The sequence below is a fragment of the Salvelinus namaycush genome, chromosome 15 (genome assembly GCF_016432855.1).
Source record: "Salvelinus namaycush isolate Seneca chromosome 15, SaNama_1.0, whole genome shotgun sequence".
Classification (NCBI taxonomy): Eukaryota; Metazoa; Chordata; class Actinopteri; order Salmoniformes; family Salmonidae; genus Salvelinus; species Salvelinus namaycush.
Genome location: NC_052321.1, coordinates 20,984,407 through 20,998,571, shown reverse-complemented (window position 1 = coordinate 20,998,571; position 14,165 = coordinate 20,984,407). Strand labels below are relative to the sequence as shown.

Sequence of the window (14,165 nt, the reverse complement as noted above, 5' to 3'; positions counted from 1 at the left end):
TCTCTGTATCTTCTATTACTGGGAGGCTGTTAGTGTGTGTGTGTCTGTGTGTGTCTGTGTGTGTCTGTGTGTGTCTGTGTGTGTCTGTGTGTGTCTGTGAAATGAATGTATAGTGTTTGTGTGCATCTACAGTATAGTGTGAGTGCCAGTGTATGTGTGTGCGAGCATGTGTATTTGGTGTGTGCTGTATGTACACAGTCAGTCAATATGTGTGTGCCGTCTGAAAGTGAATGTGTGTGTGTGACAGTGTTTATAGTGTGTGTGTGAGTGTGTGTGACAGCCAGGTGAAAGGCTGACAATGTGGAATTGCTCTCCTCTGACCGTTGTCAGGGGTGACAGGTGTCCCGTGAGCACTTGGCCATGTGACGTGCGTCGCCTCGGTAACCGAGGCAGCTACCTTCAGAAGGCAATAAACCACAGCCACGGTCACATCATGGTCACAGTACGGTGGTGTCACGGTCAGAACCTTAATGTGATGGTGGTGCTGGTATAGACTTGACCAGTGACAATGCCACAGACTTGACCCTGTCACTCTTTATGGGGTGTCGAATAGACTCAGAGACAAGGCCTAGGAACAGGCCAACCTTCCATATGGTGTTATCAGCTGTCCTTTCCCTCAAGAACAACAAGGCTCCTGGTGCTGACAGCATCCCGGCAGAGCTACTTAAGAAGGGAGGTTACTTCTGCACCAGAATGCTCCACCAGTACATCACTGAGGTTTGGGACCGGGAGATCGTCCCCCAACAGTGGCGGAAGTGGAAGGCTGCCGTCTTATTGGCTCTTAACCAACCATGCTATTTTGTTTTGTTTTTTCGCGTTGTTCGTAGCTTGTTGTGTACATGGTGTTGCTGCTCTCTTATGACCGAGAGGAGCTTTATGGACATCAGAACTGCGATTTCTCACATCAAACTGGACAAAGAGTTCTTCTTCAATGAGTCAGACTGGAGGGATATAATACAGACACCCGACCAGGCCCAGTTCCCCATTATTCGCTGGAGAAGGAAACTGAGATTTTGCAGAAAGGTATCAGGGTGCCTTGTGAGGATGAGGAGATGAGTGGCAAATCTGCCCTTGCCTTCCGTCCTGCTAGCTAACTTTCAATCGCTGGAAAATAAATGGGACGAACTGAAAGCACGTTTATCCTACCAATGGAACATTACAAACTGCAGTATCTTATGTTTCACCGAGTCGTGGCTGAAGGACGACATTAAGAACATACAGCTGGCGGGTTATACACTCTATCGACAGGACAGAACAGCAACCTCTGGTAAGACACGGGGCAGGGGCCTATGCATTTATGTAAACAACAGCTAGTGCACCATATCTAAGGAAGTCTCAAGGTTTTGCTTGTCTGAGGTGGAGTGTATCATGATAAGCTGTAGACCACACGATCTACCTAGAGAATTTTCATCTGTATTTTTCGTAGCTGTCTACATACCACCACATACCGATGCTGGCACTAAAACCGCACTCAATGAGCTGTATACTGCCATAAACAAACAGGAAAATGCTCATCCAGACGTGGCGCTCCTAGTGGCTGGGGACTTTAATGCAGGGAAACTTGGATCAGTTTTACCTAATTTCTATCAGCATGTTAAATGTGCAACCAGAGGGAATAAAATTCTAGACCTTTGCTCCACACACAGAGACTGTCACGTTCCTGACCGGTTTTCTGTTATTTTGTATGTGTTAGTCGGTCAGGGCGTGAGTTTGGGTGGGCAGTCTATGTTATGTGTTTCTATGTTGGTAAAGGGTGACCTGATATGGTTCTCAATTAGAGGCAGGTGGTTTTCATTTCCTCTGATTGAGAGCCATATTAAGGTAGGTGTTTTCACATTGATTGTTGTGGGTGGTTGTCTCCTGTGTCAGTGTCTGTGTATGTTACGCCACACGGGACTGTTTCGGTTTTGTTTGTTTGTTCGTTTTATGTAGTCATTTTTCCTGTTCGTGCGTTCTTCGTGTTTCATGTAAGTTCGTCGTCCAGGTCTGTCTACGTCGTTTATTGTTTTGTAATTATTCAAGTGTTCGTCGTGTTTCCTGTTTTGTTTATTAAATATCATGTCTTATCACAACGCTGCGTCTTGGTTCAATCCATGCTCCTCCTCTTCGGATGAAGAGGAAGAGGAATTCCGTTACAGAGACGCATACAAAGCTCTCCCTCACCCTCCATTTGGAAAATCTGACCATAGTTCTATCCTCCTGATTCCGGCTTACAAGCAATAATTAAAGCAGGAAGCACCTATTCATTAACTACAGCTCAGCATTCAACACCATAGTGCCCTCAAAGCTCATCACTAAACATCTCCCTCTGCAACTGGATCCTGGGCTTCCTGACGGGACGCCCCCAGGTAGTACGGGTAGGTAACAACACATCCTCAACACTGGGGCTCCTCAGGGGTGCGTGCTCAGTCCCCTCCTGTACTTCCTGTTCCACGACTGCATGGCCAAGCACGACTCCAACACCATAATTAAGTTTGCTGATGACACAACAGTGGTAGGCCTGATCACCGACAACGATGAGACAGCCTATAGGGAGGAGGTCAGAGACCTGACTGTGTGGTGCCAGGACAACAACCTCTCCCTCAACGTGAGCAAGACAAAGGAGATGATTGTGGACTACAGGAAAAGAAGGACCGAGCACGCCCCCATTCTCATCGACGTGGCTGTAGTGGAGCAGGTTGAGAGCTTCAAGTTCCTTGGCGTCCACATCACCAATAAACTAACATGGTCCAAGCACACCAAAACAGTCGTGAAGAGGGCATGACAAAACCTATTCACCCTCAGGAGACTGAAAAGATTTGGCATGGGTCCTCAGATTCTCAAAAGGTTTTACAGCTGCACCATCGAGAGCATCCTGACGGGTTCCATCACTGCCTGGTATGGCAACTGCTCGTAAAACTGCGTTGTTGGTTAAGGGATATACCTTCTGGCTGTTGCCGGCAAGGTCCTGGCAAAGGTGATGCTACACAGGTTGATGAACTATATCACAGAGGAACTGCTGCCAGAGTCACAATGCGGCTTCATAAAGAACAGGAGTATGGTCGACATGATAGTCACGGCACGGCAACTCCAGGAGAAGTGCAGTGAACAACATCAGACCTAGAGGATGCTGCTGCCGACCGTTCCACCTGGCGGCAGCTCTGCCAAAGAGGTGAACAGAGGTGGGAGGAGGAGAGGAGCACAAAGAGACAGCAAAAACAGCTCAGGAGACATACATGCCTGCCCCCGCCAACACAGACTGCATTTGCCCCAACTGCAATAAAGTTTGTGGATCTCGGATTAGACTCTACAGTCACCAAAGAATTCACCGTTAACTCAGAAGTGGAAGTCATCATCGGATACAATGGACTACCGTAACCTAACCTAACCAATGTGGTGGTGGTGCTGGTGCAGACTTGACCAGTGACAATGCCACAGACTTGACCCTGCCACTCTTTATGGAAGAGTGACAAATGGACCCAGAGACAAGGCCTAGGGACAGCCAGTGAGCCTCATACGGACAGAGGCAAAAATATAATGTTTGTATGTTTAGAAAGGAGACAGGTTGCAGGCAAGATAAATCACACAATTCTCATGACCTGCTAGTAAGTAAACAGTAATCAATCCTTCATATCATAGCAACATTAGTTCTCAGTGTTTCTCTCTCATATGCCTGGTGTTGGTATTTCTCATTAGAAGTGATTGCATAAACTACAGCTGGTAAACCCTAGCAGCTGTTACCAGACTATGATCCTCTCTCTATGAGGATGTGTTCTGCATGATGGGAGAATATTTATAGATACTCTATTAATCACAGCCATCCCTCCGATGAGATCCGCCTCCTGTCTCACCATCTCACTCCGCATGATCTTGGCATTCGCGTCGGGAGCGGCTGTCCTGCTTTTTCATTAGTGTCAATCACTCCCGTACGCGCTCATTCCGCCTGGAACAACCCGCTGGCCTCAGGAGCTCACTCAAGCATTTGTCCCGCCTCGTCACCGTGATTGACAGGTCTGCGAGCTGCTGACGTGCCCGTCAGGCCTTAATCAGGAAGAGCAGCGGAGGCTGTGGTTGGATGGGGAGGGGAGGGCAGTCAGAGCCATGTCTCATAGCCGTGTGTCACTCTGGCCTGTCCAAGGCCTGTCCAACACACTCCCATTCATTACCTCACTGTTTATCTAAATGCTCATCCATTCCTCTAGGGAGGAACAGCCCTGAATCCTCACACACACACATCTGCTATTGTCTTATTTTGGCTTCCTGTTCTGATAGGAAGAATACAGAGGCCAACAGCAGCCATCTGTATCTGTGCATCTAAAATGTTTTTCAAAATAAATGACAAATGATTTCAAATAGAAAGGAGACATCGAGGCTCTGAGTGGTGCAGTGGTCTAAGGCGCCACTACAGCCTGCACAGTCCGGGTTAGAGGAAGGTTTGGCTGGGGGAGGTTTTCCTTGGCTCGTCCTCTAGCGACTCCTTGTGGTGGGCTGGGCGCCTGCAAGTTGACTTCGGTCGTCAGTCAAATGGCGTTTCCTGGTGTGGCTGACTTCTGGGTTAAGCGGCGTGTTAAGAAGTTGTTGGCCAGGTGGGTCCTGTTTTGGAGGATGCATGTCTCAACCTTTACCTCCCCGAGCCCATAGAGGAGTTGCAGCGATGAGACAAGGTTATAACTAGCCCATCGGTCATCTTGACATGGCCACTGCTGTAGTTCTGACCATATTTTTCTCATAATTTATCTGAACACAACAGGGTGTCATTATACCTGTACAGGATACTTGAACAGACGAATCAGAGGAGTGTTATAGAAAGAAAGAGAGTCAATCACCAGTATGAGGTTTTTTGATTATTTTGTGAAATTATTTGCCTTAGGAACCCTGTTGGCTTACCTGGTGCTGTGGTTGGGCCGCTGACAGGGGAGATGGGGCCAGAGCCGGAGCGTGATTGGTTGGAGCCCACAGGGGACCCAACAGGAGAGGACGATGGGCCGCTGCCTTGACCAGACAGGTGGGGTGACGCGTGGGGTGAGAAGGGTGACTGGGCTGGGTTACTCTGCTCCCCCTGGCTACTGGTGGAGCCTGTAGCACTGATGGCTGAACTGTGACCAGCCTCTGTACCTGTAGGGAGGTCATCTATGGAGCCAGACAGGTCCTGGAACAGAGAAAGAGAGAGACAGGAGAGATGGTGAGCGAAGAATATCATAAGGGATACTATCACAAAACAGCAAGAGAGTAGCACTGGGTATGCTGTGGATTACAACATAGTAATACATAACCCACAAAGCCCAACAATACTCCACAATACTCTCACAACAGAGCACTATACTGAAACTATACTGAAAGCAGTTTAGTGCCTTGCTGGTGTAGGTCTGTCTGTTCTGTGTGATGTGTAATGGGCCAGTATTCAAGGCTGAGCTTATGTTACACACATCCCCTGTGGGGAGAGAGAGGCGAGGGGGAGGTAGGAGGGAGGGGAGGAGGGGGGCATTGACTGGTTAAGGGTATTCTGAACAATTTCTAGGGAATCCCCTATGAATGCCGACAGTCTGAATGATAGTCTTATAAAAGAGGAGATTGAAGGGAGAGGGAGATAGATAGTCCCTTAAACACACATCCCCGCAGTTCTCCAGCTGCACTACGGGAGGCCACCCACCCACCACTGATGGGATATGTGGGCCACAACCCAGGTGAGGCATCTATAATAACAATTATTTGGTGGGTACTTATATTTGTCCTATTTCAGTGAATTGGAAATGTGTTTTTTGCATATCCCACTCTACCTGAGACACCCTTGGAGACTGGGGTCACAGCCAGGGTCTGACATTATCAACATTGAACCTGGAGCAATTAGGGTTAAGCGCCTTGCTGAATGGCACATCGGCAGATTGTTCACCTTGTCAGCTCGGTGATGCGAACTAGCATCCTTTCAGTTACTGGCCCAATAATGTAACCTCTAGGCCACCTGCTGTAGCTAGCTATCTGTCTCTCTATCTGTCTGTCTATCTGTCTGTCTTTCTGTCCACCCACCACCGTCAGTCAGGTTCCACAGAATCTGTCCCCAGCCACCTCCATGAACCTTTACCTAACCCTCTCTACGGCCACCAAAGACCTCTCCTGTGTCTCCTAAAATGGCCATAGGGAAAATACTGGATCAAAGCTGAAGATGAAACCAGCTACTACTGTGGTTCTTTCACCAGTTTATGTATTATTGTCATCTATTGTTTACTGAAGCATAACATGTTGAGTGTTATGGTATATTGTCCAGATGAATAAGAAGGTTTTGTGGTCATAAACAGTGATAATGTTACAGAGGATACATGTTGTTCATGTATCCTCTGTGGTGGCACAGGCTTTTGTTTTCGTCAAGCCTCCGTGGCTGCCCACCCGCCCGCCCTACCACCCGCCCGCCTGGTCTGCCCGCCCTGCTCTGCCAGGCTGTCTCAGTCTGTCAGATGGCATCATCTGCCCGTGCTCGATCAGCCCAGCACACACAGAGGCCTCTCTCTTTCTGTTTCTCTCTACCACTTCCCTCACTTTCTCTCTGTCAGCGGTGTCACTCGCTGTCCCAACCAATCAACTCTACTGAGCTAGATGATGTCATAGGCTGTCTCAACCAATCACCAGAGCTATTTTTCTGAGCAGGCAGTCACAGGTCACCGCAAGTGCGTGCCATATGACACAGTGGGGTCCTGCAAAGAGGGAAACCATGGTGACGTATTTCTAAACAGGTGAATCTAGTGTGACATCCACCTGATTGTTAGCCTCAGAGCCAATTAAAAAAGGGAAAGCACTGTGAATAATTACATTACTCGCTAGTCGCCAGTTCTCCAATAACCGTTGGGCAGAAAAGCACATCATTAATTTGGAGGATTTGAGGATTGACCTGTTTGGATTAGACTCATGCTTGACGGCATCTAGACAGTGTTGTGACTGAGAGAGCCCAGGGAATAAGACCAGGCTCTTCCACAGATCTAACAGTGAAGAATCCCAGCTGCTGCTCTCTACACAGTGATATTTCCAGCAGTAAACAGCCAGCCCAGCCAAATACCCAACGAGCTAGCTTGGGCCCTTTCCAAAGTGGCCCAAATCTAATTGGTTTGCCTCTGTGCTGCAAATTGCTCTGTGCATTGAGTCTCCAAATAGCTGTCAACTACTCCCAGTTGGCATCTTGTATCACTTAATATGCTTCTGAAGCATGTAATTGTCATAATAAGAAAAATATTGAGGTGATAATAACCACTTACGTTGAGATGGCCAGACCCCCAAGTAATGGCCTCCTATCTAGACGCTTCACACTACGTTTGAGAGGCAGTCATTCGTGACCCTTCACCTCAGGGGTGTTGGCATCAGCCTCCCTCCCTCCCCCTCTCTCTCTGAGGCTGTCAGCCTGTCAGACTCAGACAGGCAGGGGCACTAAGGGGACAGCTGAGCCAACACACACAGTAGAAACACACACACACAAACACACTCATAGAAACACACACACACGCACGCACATGTACACACAGGCACGACATGCACACACCTCACACACACACCAGATCACCAACCTATGACTGAGTGGGAGAAAAAAAACATCATTCATTAAGGAGTGGTCTTTCCACTGACTGTCCCCCCTGAGCAGGCAGAGACATGCACAAATTATATATACATATTTATTTTACCAGGCAAGTCAGTTAAGAACAAATTCTTATTTACAATGACGGCCTACTCCGGCCAAACCCAGACAACTGTGCGCCGCCCTATGGGACTCCCAATCACAGCCGGATGTGATACAGCCTGGATTCAAACCAGGTACTATAGTGACACTTCTTGCACTGAGATGCAGTGCCTTAGACCGCTGCGCCACTCGAGTGCCCTAACTAATGAGTGCTGCTGGGAAGGGAAGGGAACAGGCAGTGTTCCCCAGTCCAGGATTCTCTGGTCACGCTGTCTAGACAGGGAGGAGTCAGGCACCACACCACAGCTTCCTGTCTAGACAGGGAGGAGTCAGGCACCACACCACAGCTTCCTGTCTGTGGACCATGGGGAAAGAGAGCATTGACCCTCAAACTTCCTCACAGACATACTGCACGGCACACACTCAAGTGAACCAGGGTGAACCAGCATGGCTGTATAGAGCAGGGAAGGCTTTCTTACAAGAGGCTGGGACTGTAGTTGCTGCTAGGGCTAGGTCAGAGGCTGTAGCTGGCTGGGTGGAGCAGAGGACCGGGGCCATGCAGGGCTGGTGTTGTCAGCTCTGGTTTAGGTGGCTCTTGGGGCAGTGCTGTCCAGCGTGTCACCTCGCTGTTGGAGGGACCAGCCACCCGCTGCCACAACAGCTTCCACCACCAGATCCCCCTGTCACCCTGCTGCAACCGTCCTGCCACCAGGCCAGACAGGCTAGCTGACACAGCCTAGTCACAGTGGCACAGCAGCAGGGATGACAGGGAGGCTGGTGGGTAGGAGGGTGAGGAATGGTAGAGGGTTTGTGTGTGGGTGGGGAGAGTTCTCTCTCATTCTCTCTCTCTTTCTCTCTTTCTTTCTCTCTCTCTCTGTTTCCAGTTATTAAGATATCCTCACACAGGACATGAACAGGTTAAAAGCTGATATTCAAAGTGTCTGCAGTGACATACAAGGGGAAACTCTAATGGAAGGGAAAAGTTACATTTAAAATCCAAAGATCCAAATGTTAATCGCCCATGTTGCTATCAAAGGCTCAACTGCTGTACCCACTGGTATTTAAAACTAACTCGGTGGACTCGTACAGTACAGAAGGCTTATTCCTCTCTTTTCTCTGAGTAAATAGAATGATGACAGCTGTAATTAGGTCTAATAGATGTCTGTTGTGAGCCCTCTGGGGACGCCCTCACTCTCTCACTGTTCTCGTTACTGCCTTCGGACTGCTGTGCTGCTGCTCCCTCTCTCTTAGAAAAAAAGGTCCTATCTAGGACCTTAAAGGGTTCTTCGGCTGTTCCCATAGGAGAACCCTTTGAAGAACCCTTTTTGGCTGCAGGTAGAACGCTTTTGGTTCCAGGTCTAACTCTTTCCACAGATGAAACCAAAAGGATTATACCTGGAACCAAAAAGGGTTCTCCTATAGGGATAGTCGAAGAACCCTTTTAGAACCCTTTTTTCTAAGAATGTAGCAGTGGAAATGCTATTACACTTAAGATATTTTTCTTCCCCAAAACGTTGAGTTGAGTAAATTAAATGTCATGCAAATTACGAAATGAAATGCCATGCAAATTATGAATTAAAATGGCATGCAAATTATGAAATGAAATGCCATGCAAATTATTTTCTGAATGGTTGTGTGTCAGGGAGGGAGCGGGGGAGTGGAGGGTAATGGGATGCCCCATGTAGAGAGCTCACTGTTATACCGTTCACAAGGTGCGACTAAATACCATGTACAGACAGAGAGGAACTCACAAAACGCTAACACTCCCAGCTACAGAGTACAGAGCTGGCATAGGCTCAGAAAGGCAGAGGAGAGAGATGTGTACATGTGATTGCAGGGGAAACTGAGCGAGTGAGAGAGAAAGATTATAATGGTAATGATGATGATGATGATGCTGATGCTGATGGTGTTGATTGTGGTGATAACAGTAATGATGATGACGATGATGATGATGCTGATGGTGTTGGTTGTGGTGATGACAGTGATGATGATAATGATGATTATAATGATGCAAGTGATGCTGATAGTTGTGGTGATGACAGTGATGATGATGATGATGATGGTGTTGGTTGTGATGATGACAGAGATGATGATGATGATGATTATGATGATGATGCTGATGCTGTTGGTTGTGGTGATGACAGTGATGATGATGATGATTATGATGATGTTGGTTGTGATGATGATGGTTGTGGTGATGACAGTGATGATGATTATGATGATGATGCTAATGTTGTTGGTTGTGGTGATGACAGTAATGATGATAATGATGGTATTGGTTGTGATGATGACAGTGATGAGGATGATGATGATGATGATGATGATGCTGCTGCTGATGTGTTAGTTGTGGTGGTGGTTGTGGTGGAAATGATGGTAATGATAATGATGAATCATTTGAATGTTCTGAGGGGAGTTTTCTACTATGCCACAGGCTACAAAACCATCTGGCCATGCTACTGACCGACAGAGCTCTCTGATCAGGAGAAGTCATTATGGGCCATACAACAGTCATATCAGTCTCCTGACTCATCAATGTCCCAGTGCCTGTTGTCCTTTGTGTCACAGGTGGCACTGTTGGGAAGTCAGGTTCCATCCCACATCTCCATGACTGGCTGGAGATGACATTCCAAGCAGCCCAGGAGCTTACTGCACTCAGTGCCAAGTCCTCTTCTGTCATAGTGGAACATCTCTGAAAGGACCCTACAGGAGCCTCTTGGGCCTGCCTGTCTGTGCAATAACACCAACCATTAAACCAAGACATCCAAGAACAGACCGTGTCGTCAGGAAAAACTCCTGTCCCAGGCTATATCTCCAGATCAGGCAACATATTATGTGGAACTAGGATGTGAGGGAAATGCTGTGTTCTACAGACAGGACTATAGGACCCAATCTGAGGGATGCTACCATGTTTAAAATTACATTTATTTGATGTTCAAGCAAGTAGTTTTTCGCAGAGCGAGAACAAACTGTTCCGGGCCTCTATAGTTGCAGGAGAGACACAGTGTCAGAAAGCAATATGTGCTTTTCTATTTCGCTACAATGGCTGCACAAAGCACAGGCAATCTCATGATAATACTCCCGCCACATAATAACAAACACAACTGTCTAGACTTTCAACACCAACACAGACAGGCAAAAAATACACTTCCTCTTCAGACACACTAGTAGTTAACATAATGTTTCTAGAGTTCTCTCACTTCTATAGACATACAGCATCACCCCCAAAGCCAATGTCTACTTCTTGGACTGTCCATGTCTGTCTGCAACAAAGTCTGGTCTGCTGGGTGCATACACACACGTCCTGAGTGTATCTACAGTCCTCAGGCTAATAAGGCAGCCAGACAACCTACCACCACGCCCATGTTTCCAGTCTGCTGTGGTGTGTGAGAGCACTAATGCTAAAACTAGCCCATTAGTGTTATTTGTCGTTGGGGTGATATGCAGCTTGCGGAGTGATAACTCTCCCTCTCTAAGCCCTCAGTAATGTGGAGATAGGAAGAGAGTCTGTTTGGAGGACCCGTTTGAAGCCCTATTACTCCTAAGCCTGTAAAGACACCCAAATCTGGTGGCGCTTGTCTCCAAACCAGGGGATTAGTGTTGAGTTTCACTGTGATTCCCCCTGATAATACGACAGAGCTTGATAGAGCCGGGCCGAGCAGAACGAGCGCTTAACGCACGCCGGCCCTATTCACTTAACGCACGCCTCATTGTCTCTCTGAACAATGACGACAATAAAGTACCCCAGCCCTCCACAGCTCAACCTTTAATCGCTAGCTAAATGTTCAAGATAGTCCCTTTGTACCCTATATTGAGGTTGAAGTTGCCACCCCACAAACCCTGCCATCTAATATTTTTTATTCCACTAAACAGTTTTTATTTATTTAGTCTTCCATTTAAAAGAGGGGGCCTTGATGAGAGTCGACAAGCCAGGCAGGCCGTTAATATTTGAGCTGTTGAAATGTTGTTTTTTCATTCACCACAAAGGCTCTAACTGGTTTAAAGCATAAGCAGACCACTCCCCTCCACCCCTCCTCCCCTCTTCCCCTCTTCCCCTCCTACCCTCCACCCCTCCTCCCCTCTTCCCCTTCTACCCTCCACCCCTCCACCCCTCTACCCGTCCTCCCCTCCACCCCTCCTCCACCACTCCACCCCTCCTCCCCTCCATCCCTCCTCCACTCCATCCCTACAGCACCTATTCATTATGTTCTTATTGCATCTACTAATGTTTTTATTTATGGAATTCCGCTATGCCATACTCACCCCCCCACCCCTCCTCCTCTCCACTCACCCCAGAGACATACTCACCCCCCCCACCCCTCCTCCTCTCCACTCACCCTAGAGACATACTCAACCCCCACCCCTCCTCCTCTCCACTCACCCCAGAGACATACTCACCCCCCCACCCCTCCTCCTCTCCACTCACCCCAGAGACATACTCACCCCCCCACCCCTCCTCCTCTCCACTCACCCCAGAGACATACTCACCTCCCCACCCCTCCTCCTCTCCACTCACCCCAGAGACATACTCACCCCCCCACCCTCCTCCTCTCCACTCACCCCAGAGACATACTCACCCCCCCACCCCTCCTCCTCCTCCTCTCCACTCACCCTAGAGATATACTCAACCCCCACCCCTCCTCCTCTCCACTCACCACAGAGACATACTCACCCCCCACCCCTCCTCCTCTCCACTCACCCCAGAGACATACTCAACCCCCACCCCTCCTCCTCTCCACTCACCCCAGAGACATACTCACCCCCCCACCCCTCCTCCTCCTCTCCACTCACCCTAGAGACATACTCAACCCCCACCCCTCCTCCTCTCCACTCACCCCAGAGACATACTCACCCCCCCACCCCTCCTCCTCTCCACTCACCCCAGAGACATACTCACCTCCCCACCCCTCCTCCTCTCCACTCACCCCAGAGACATACTCACCCCCCCAACTCTCCATTCACCCCAAAGACATACTCACCCCCCCACCCCTCCTCCTCTCCACTCACCCAGAGAGAGAGAGACAGAGAAGAAACTTAGAGCGAAGGGAGGAATAGAAAATAAATAAATAAAACAGCCAAATTCCTAATTTCTAATTCAACTGCTCATTCAGCTTAACCTCTCTCTCTCCTCTGCAATTAAAGCACCTGCCACATCCTTCACGCCGTGCTGCTGCCTCCCACCCTCCATGCCCGCCCGCCCGCCCGCCGCACAGAGCAGCCACACGGCTAAATAATGCAGTGCATCCTGCGCCACGCATCCTTTATCATCCCAAATGACAGCCATTTGCATATCTCCCCAGTCAATTAGAGCGGAATAATCAGCCCATAATTGGGGGAGAGCGCCGGTAATCACCCAACCCTGGCACACCGTCAGGACAAACGGGGGGAGGGGGAAGAAGAGGGGCTGAGGTAGGAGAGGTGGGGGGACAGCCTTCATACTTCAACCTAGTGTTCTATCCTACTATGCTACAGTCCAGAGTTCTCCTCTCTCACATGCCCTCGTCCACTGTCTCTTTTGTTTTTCAAACTCTCTTACTTGAACTCCCTACCCACCAACTATCATGTGTTATGTATCCTTAGTACAGTACTAGGAACAGACATTCTCCAGATACATGAACGTTAGAGTACACAGGTATCTCTCCTGAGTGAAAGAGGTAGAAAGAGACTGTGGAGGTCTACAATTGTTTTTCTGAGGTCTTGATTTCTTTTGACTTTCCCATGATGTCAAGCAAAGAAGCACTGCGTTTGAAGGTAGGCCTTGAAATACATCCACAGGTACACCTCCAATTGACTCAAATTATGTAAATTAGCCTAACAGAAGCTTCTAAAGCCATGACATAATTTTCTGGAATTTTCCAAGCTGTTTAAAGGCACAGTCAACTTAGTGTATGTAAACTTCTGACCCACTGGAATTGTGATACAGTGAATTATAAGTTAAATAATCTGTCTGTAAACAATTGGTGGGAAAATTACTTGTGTCATGCACAAAGTAGATGTCCTAACCGACTTGCCAAAACTATAGTTTGTCAACAAGAAATTTGTGGAGTGGTTGAAAAACGAGTTTTAATGACTCCAACCTAAGTGTATGTAAACTTCCGACTTCAACTGTATATACAGTGCATTCGAAAAGTATTCAGACCCCTTGACTTTTTAAAATTTTTGTTACTTTACAGCCTTATTCTTTTTTCCTCATCAATCTACACATAATACCCCATAATGACAAAGCAAAAACTGGTTTGTAGAAATTTTTGTAAATGTATTAAAAAGAAAAGAAAACTGAAATATGCCATTTATTCACACCCTTTACTCAGTACTTTGTTGAAGCACCGTCTTCTTGGGTATCTATTTGGGGAGTTTCTCCATTCCTTTCTGCAGATCCTCTCAAGCTCTGTCAGGTTGGATGGGGAGCGTTGCTGCACAGCTATTTTCAGGTCTCTCCAGAGATGTTCGATCGGGTTCAAGTCCGGGCTCTGGCTAGGCCACTGAAGGACATTCAGAGACTTGCCCGAAGCCACTCCTGCGTTGTCTTGGC

General features: G+C 48.0%; 1 protein-coding gene across 1 annotated transcript in view; it reads right to left on the bottom strand.

Annotated features, from left to right (window-relative positions):
• LOC120059984 (AT-rich interactive domain-containing protein 1B-like) overlaps positions 1 to 11,981 on the bottom strand; it is a 98,312-nt gene extending 86,331 nt beyond the window's left edge. The window contains exons 1-3 of the mRNA XM_039009061.1: positions 11,971 to 11,981; positions 9,563 to 9,758; positions 4,867 to 5,128 (exon numbers count right to left, since the gene is read on the bottom strand). Of these exons, the coding sequence (XP_038864989.1) occupies positions 4,867 to 5,128; positions 9,563 to 9,758; positions 11,971 to 11,981 (469 nt within the window). The remainder of the gene's footprint in view (positions 1 to 4,866; positions 5,129 to 9,562; positions 9,759 to 11,970) is intronic.
• Between the last annotated feature and the right edge of the window lie 2,184 nt (positions 11,982 to 14,165).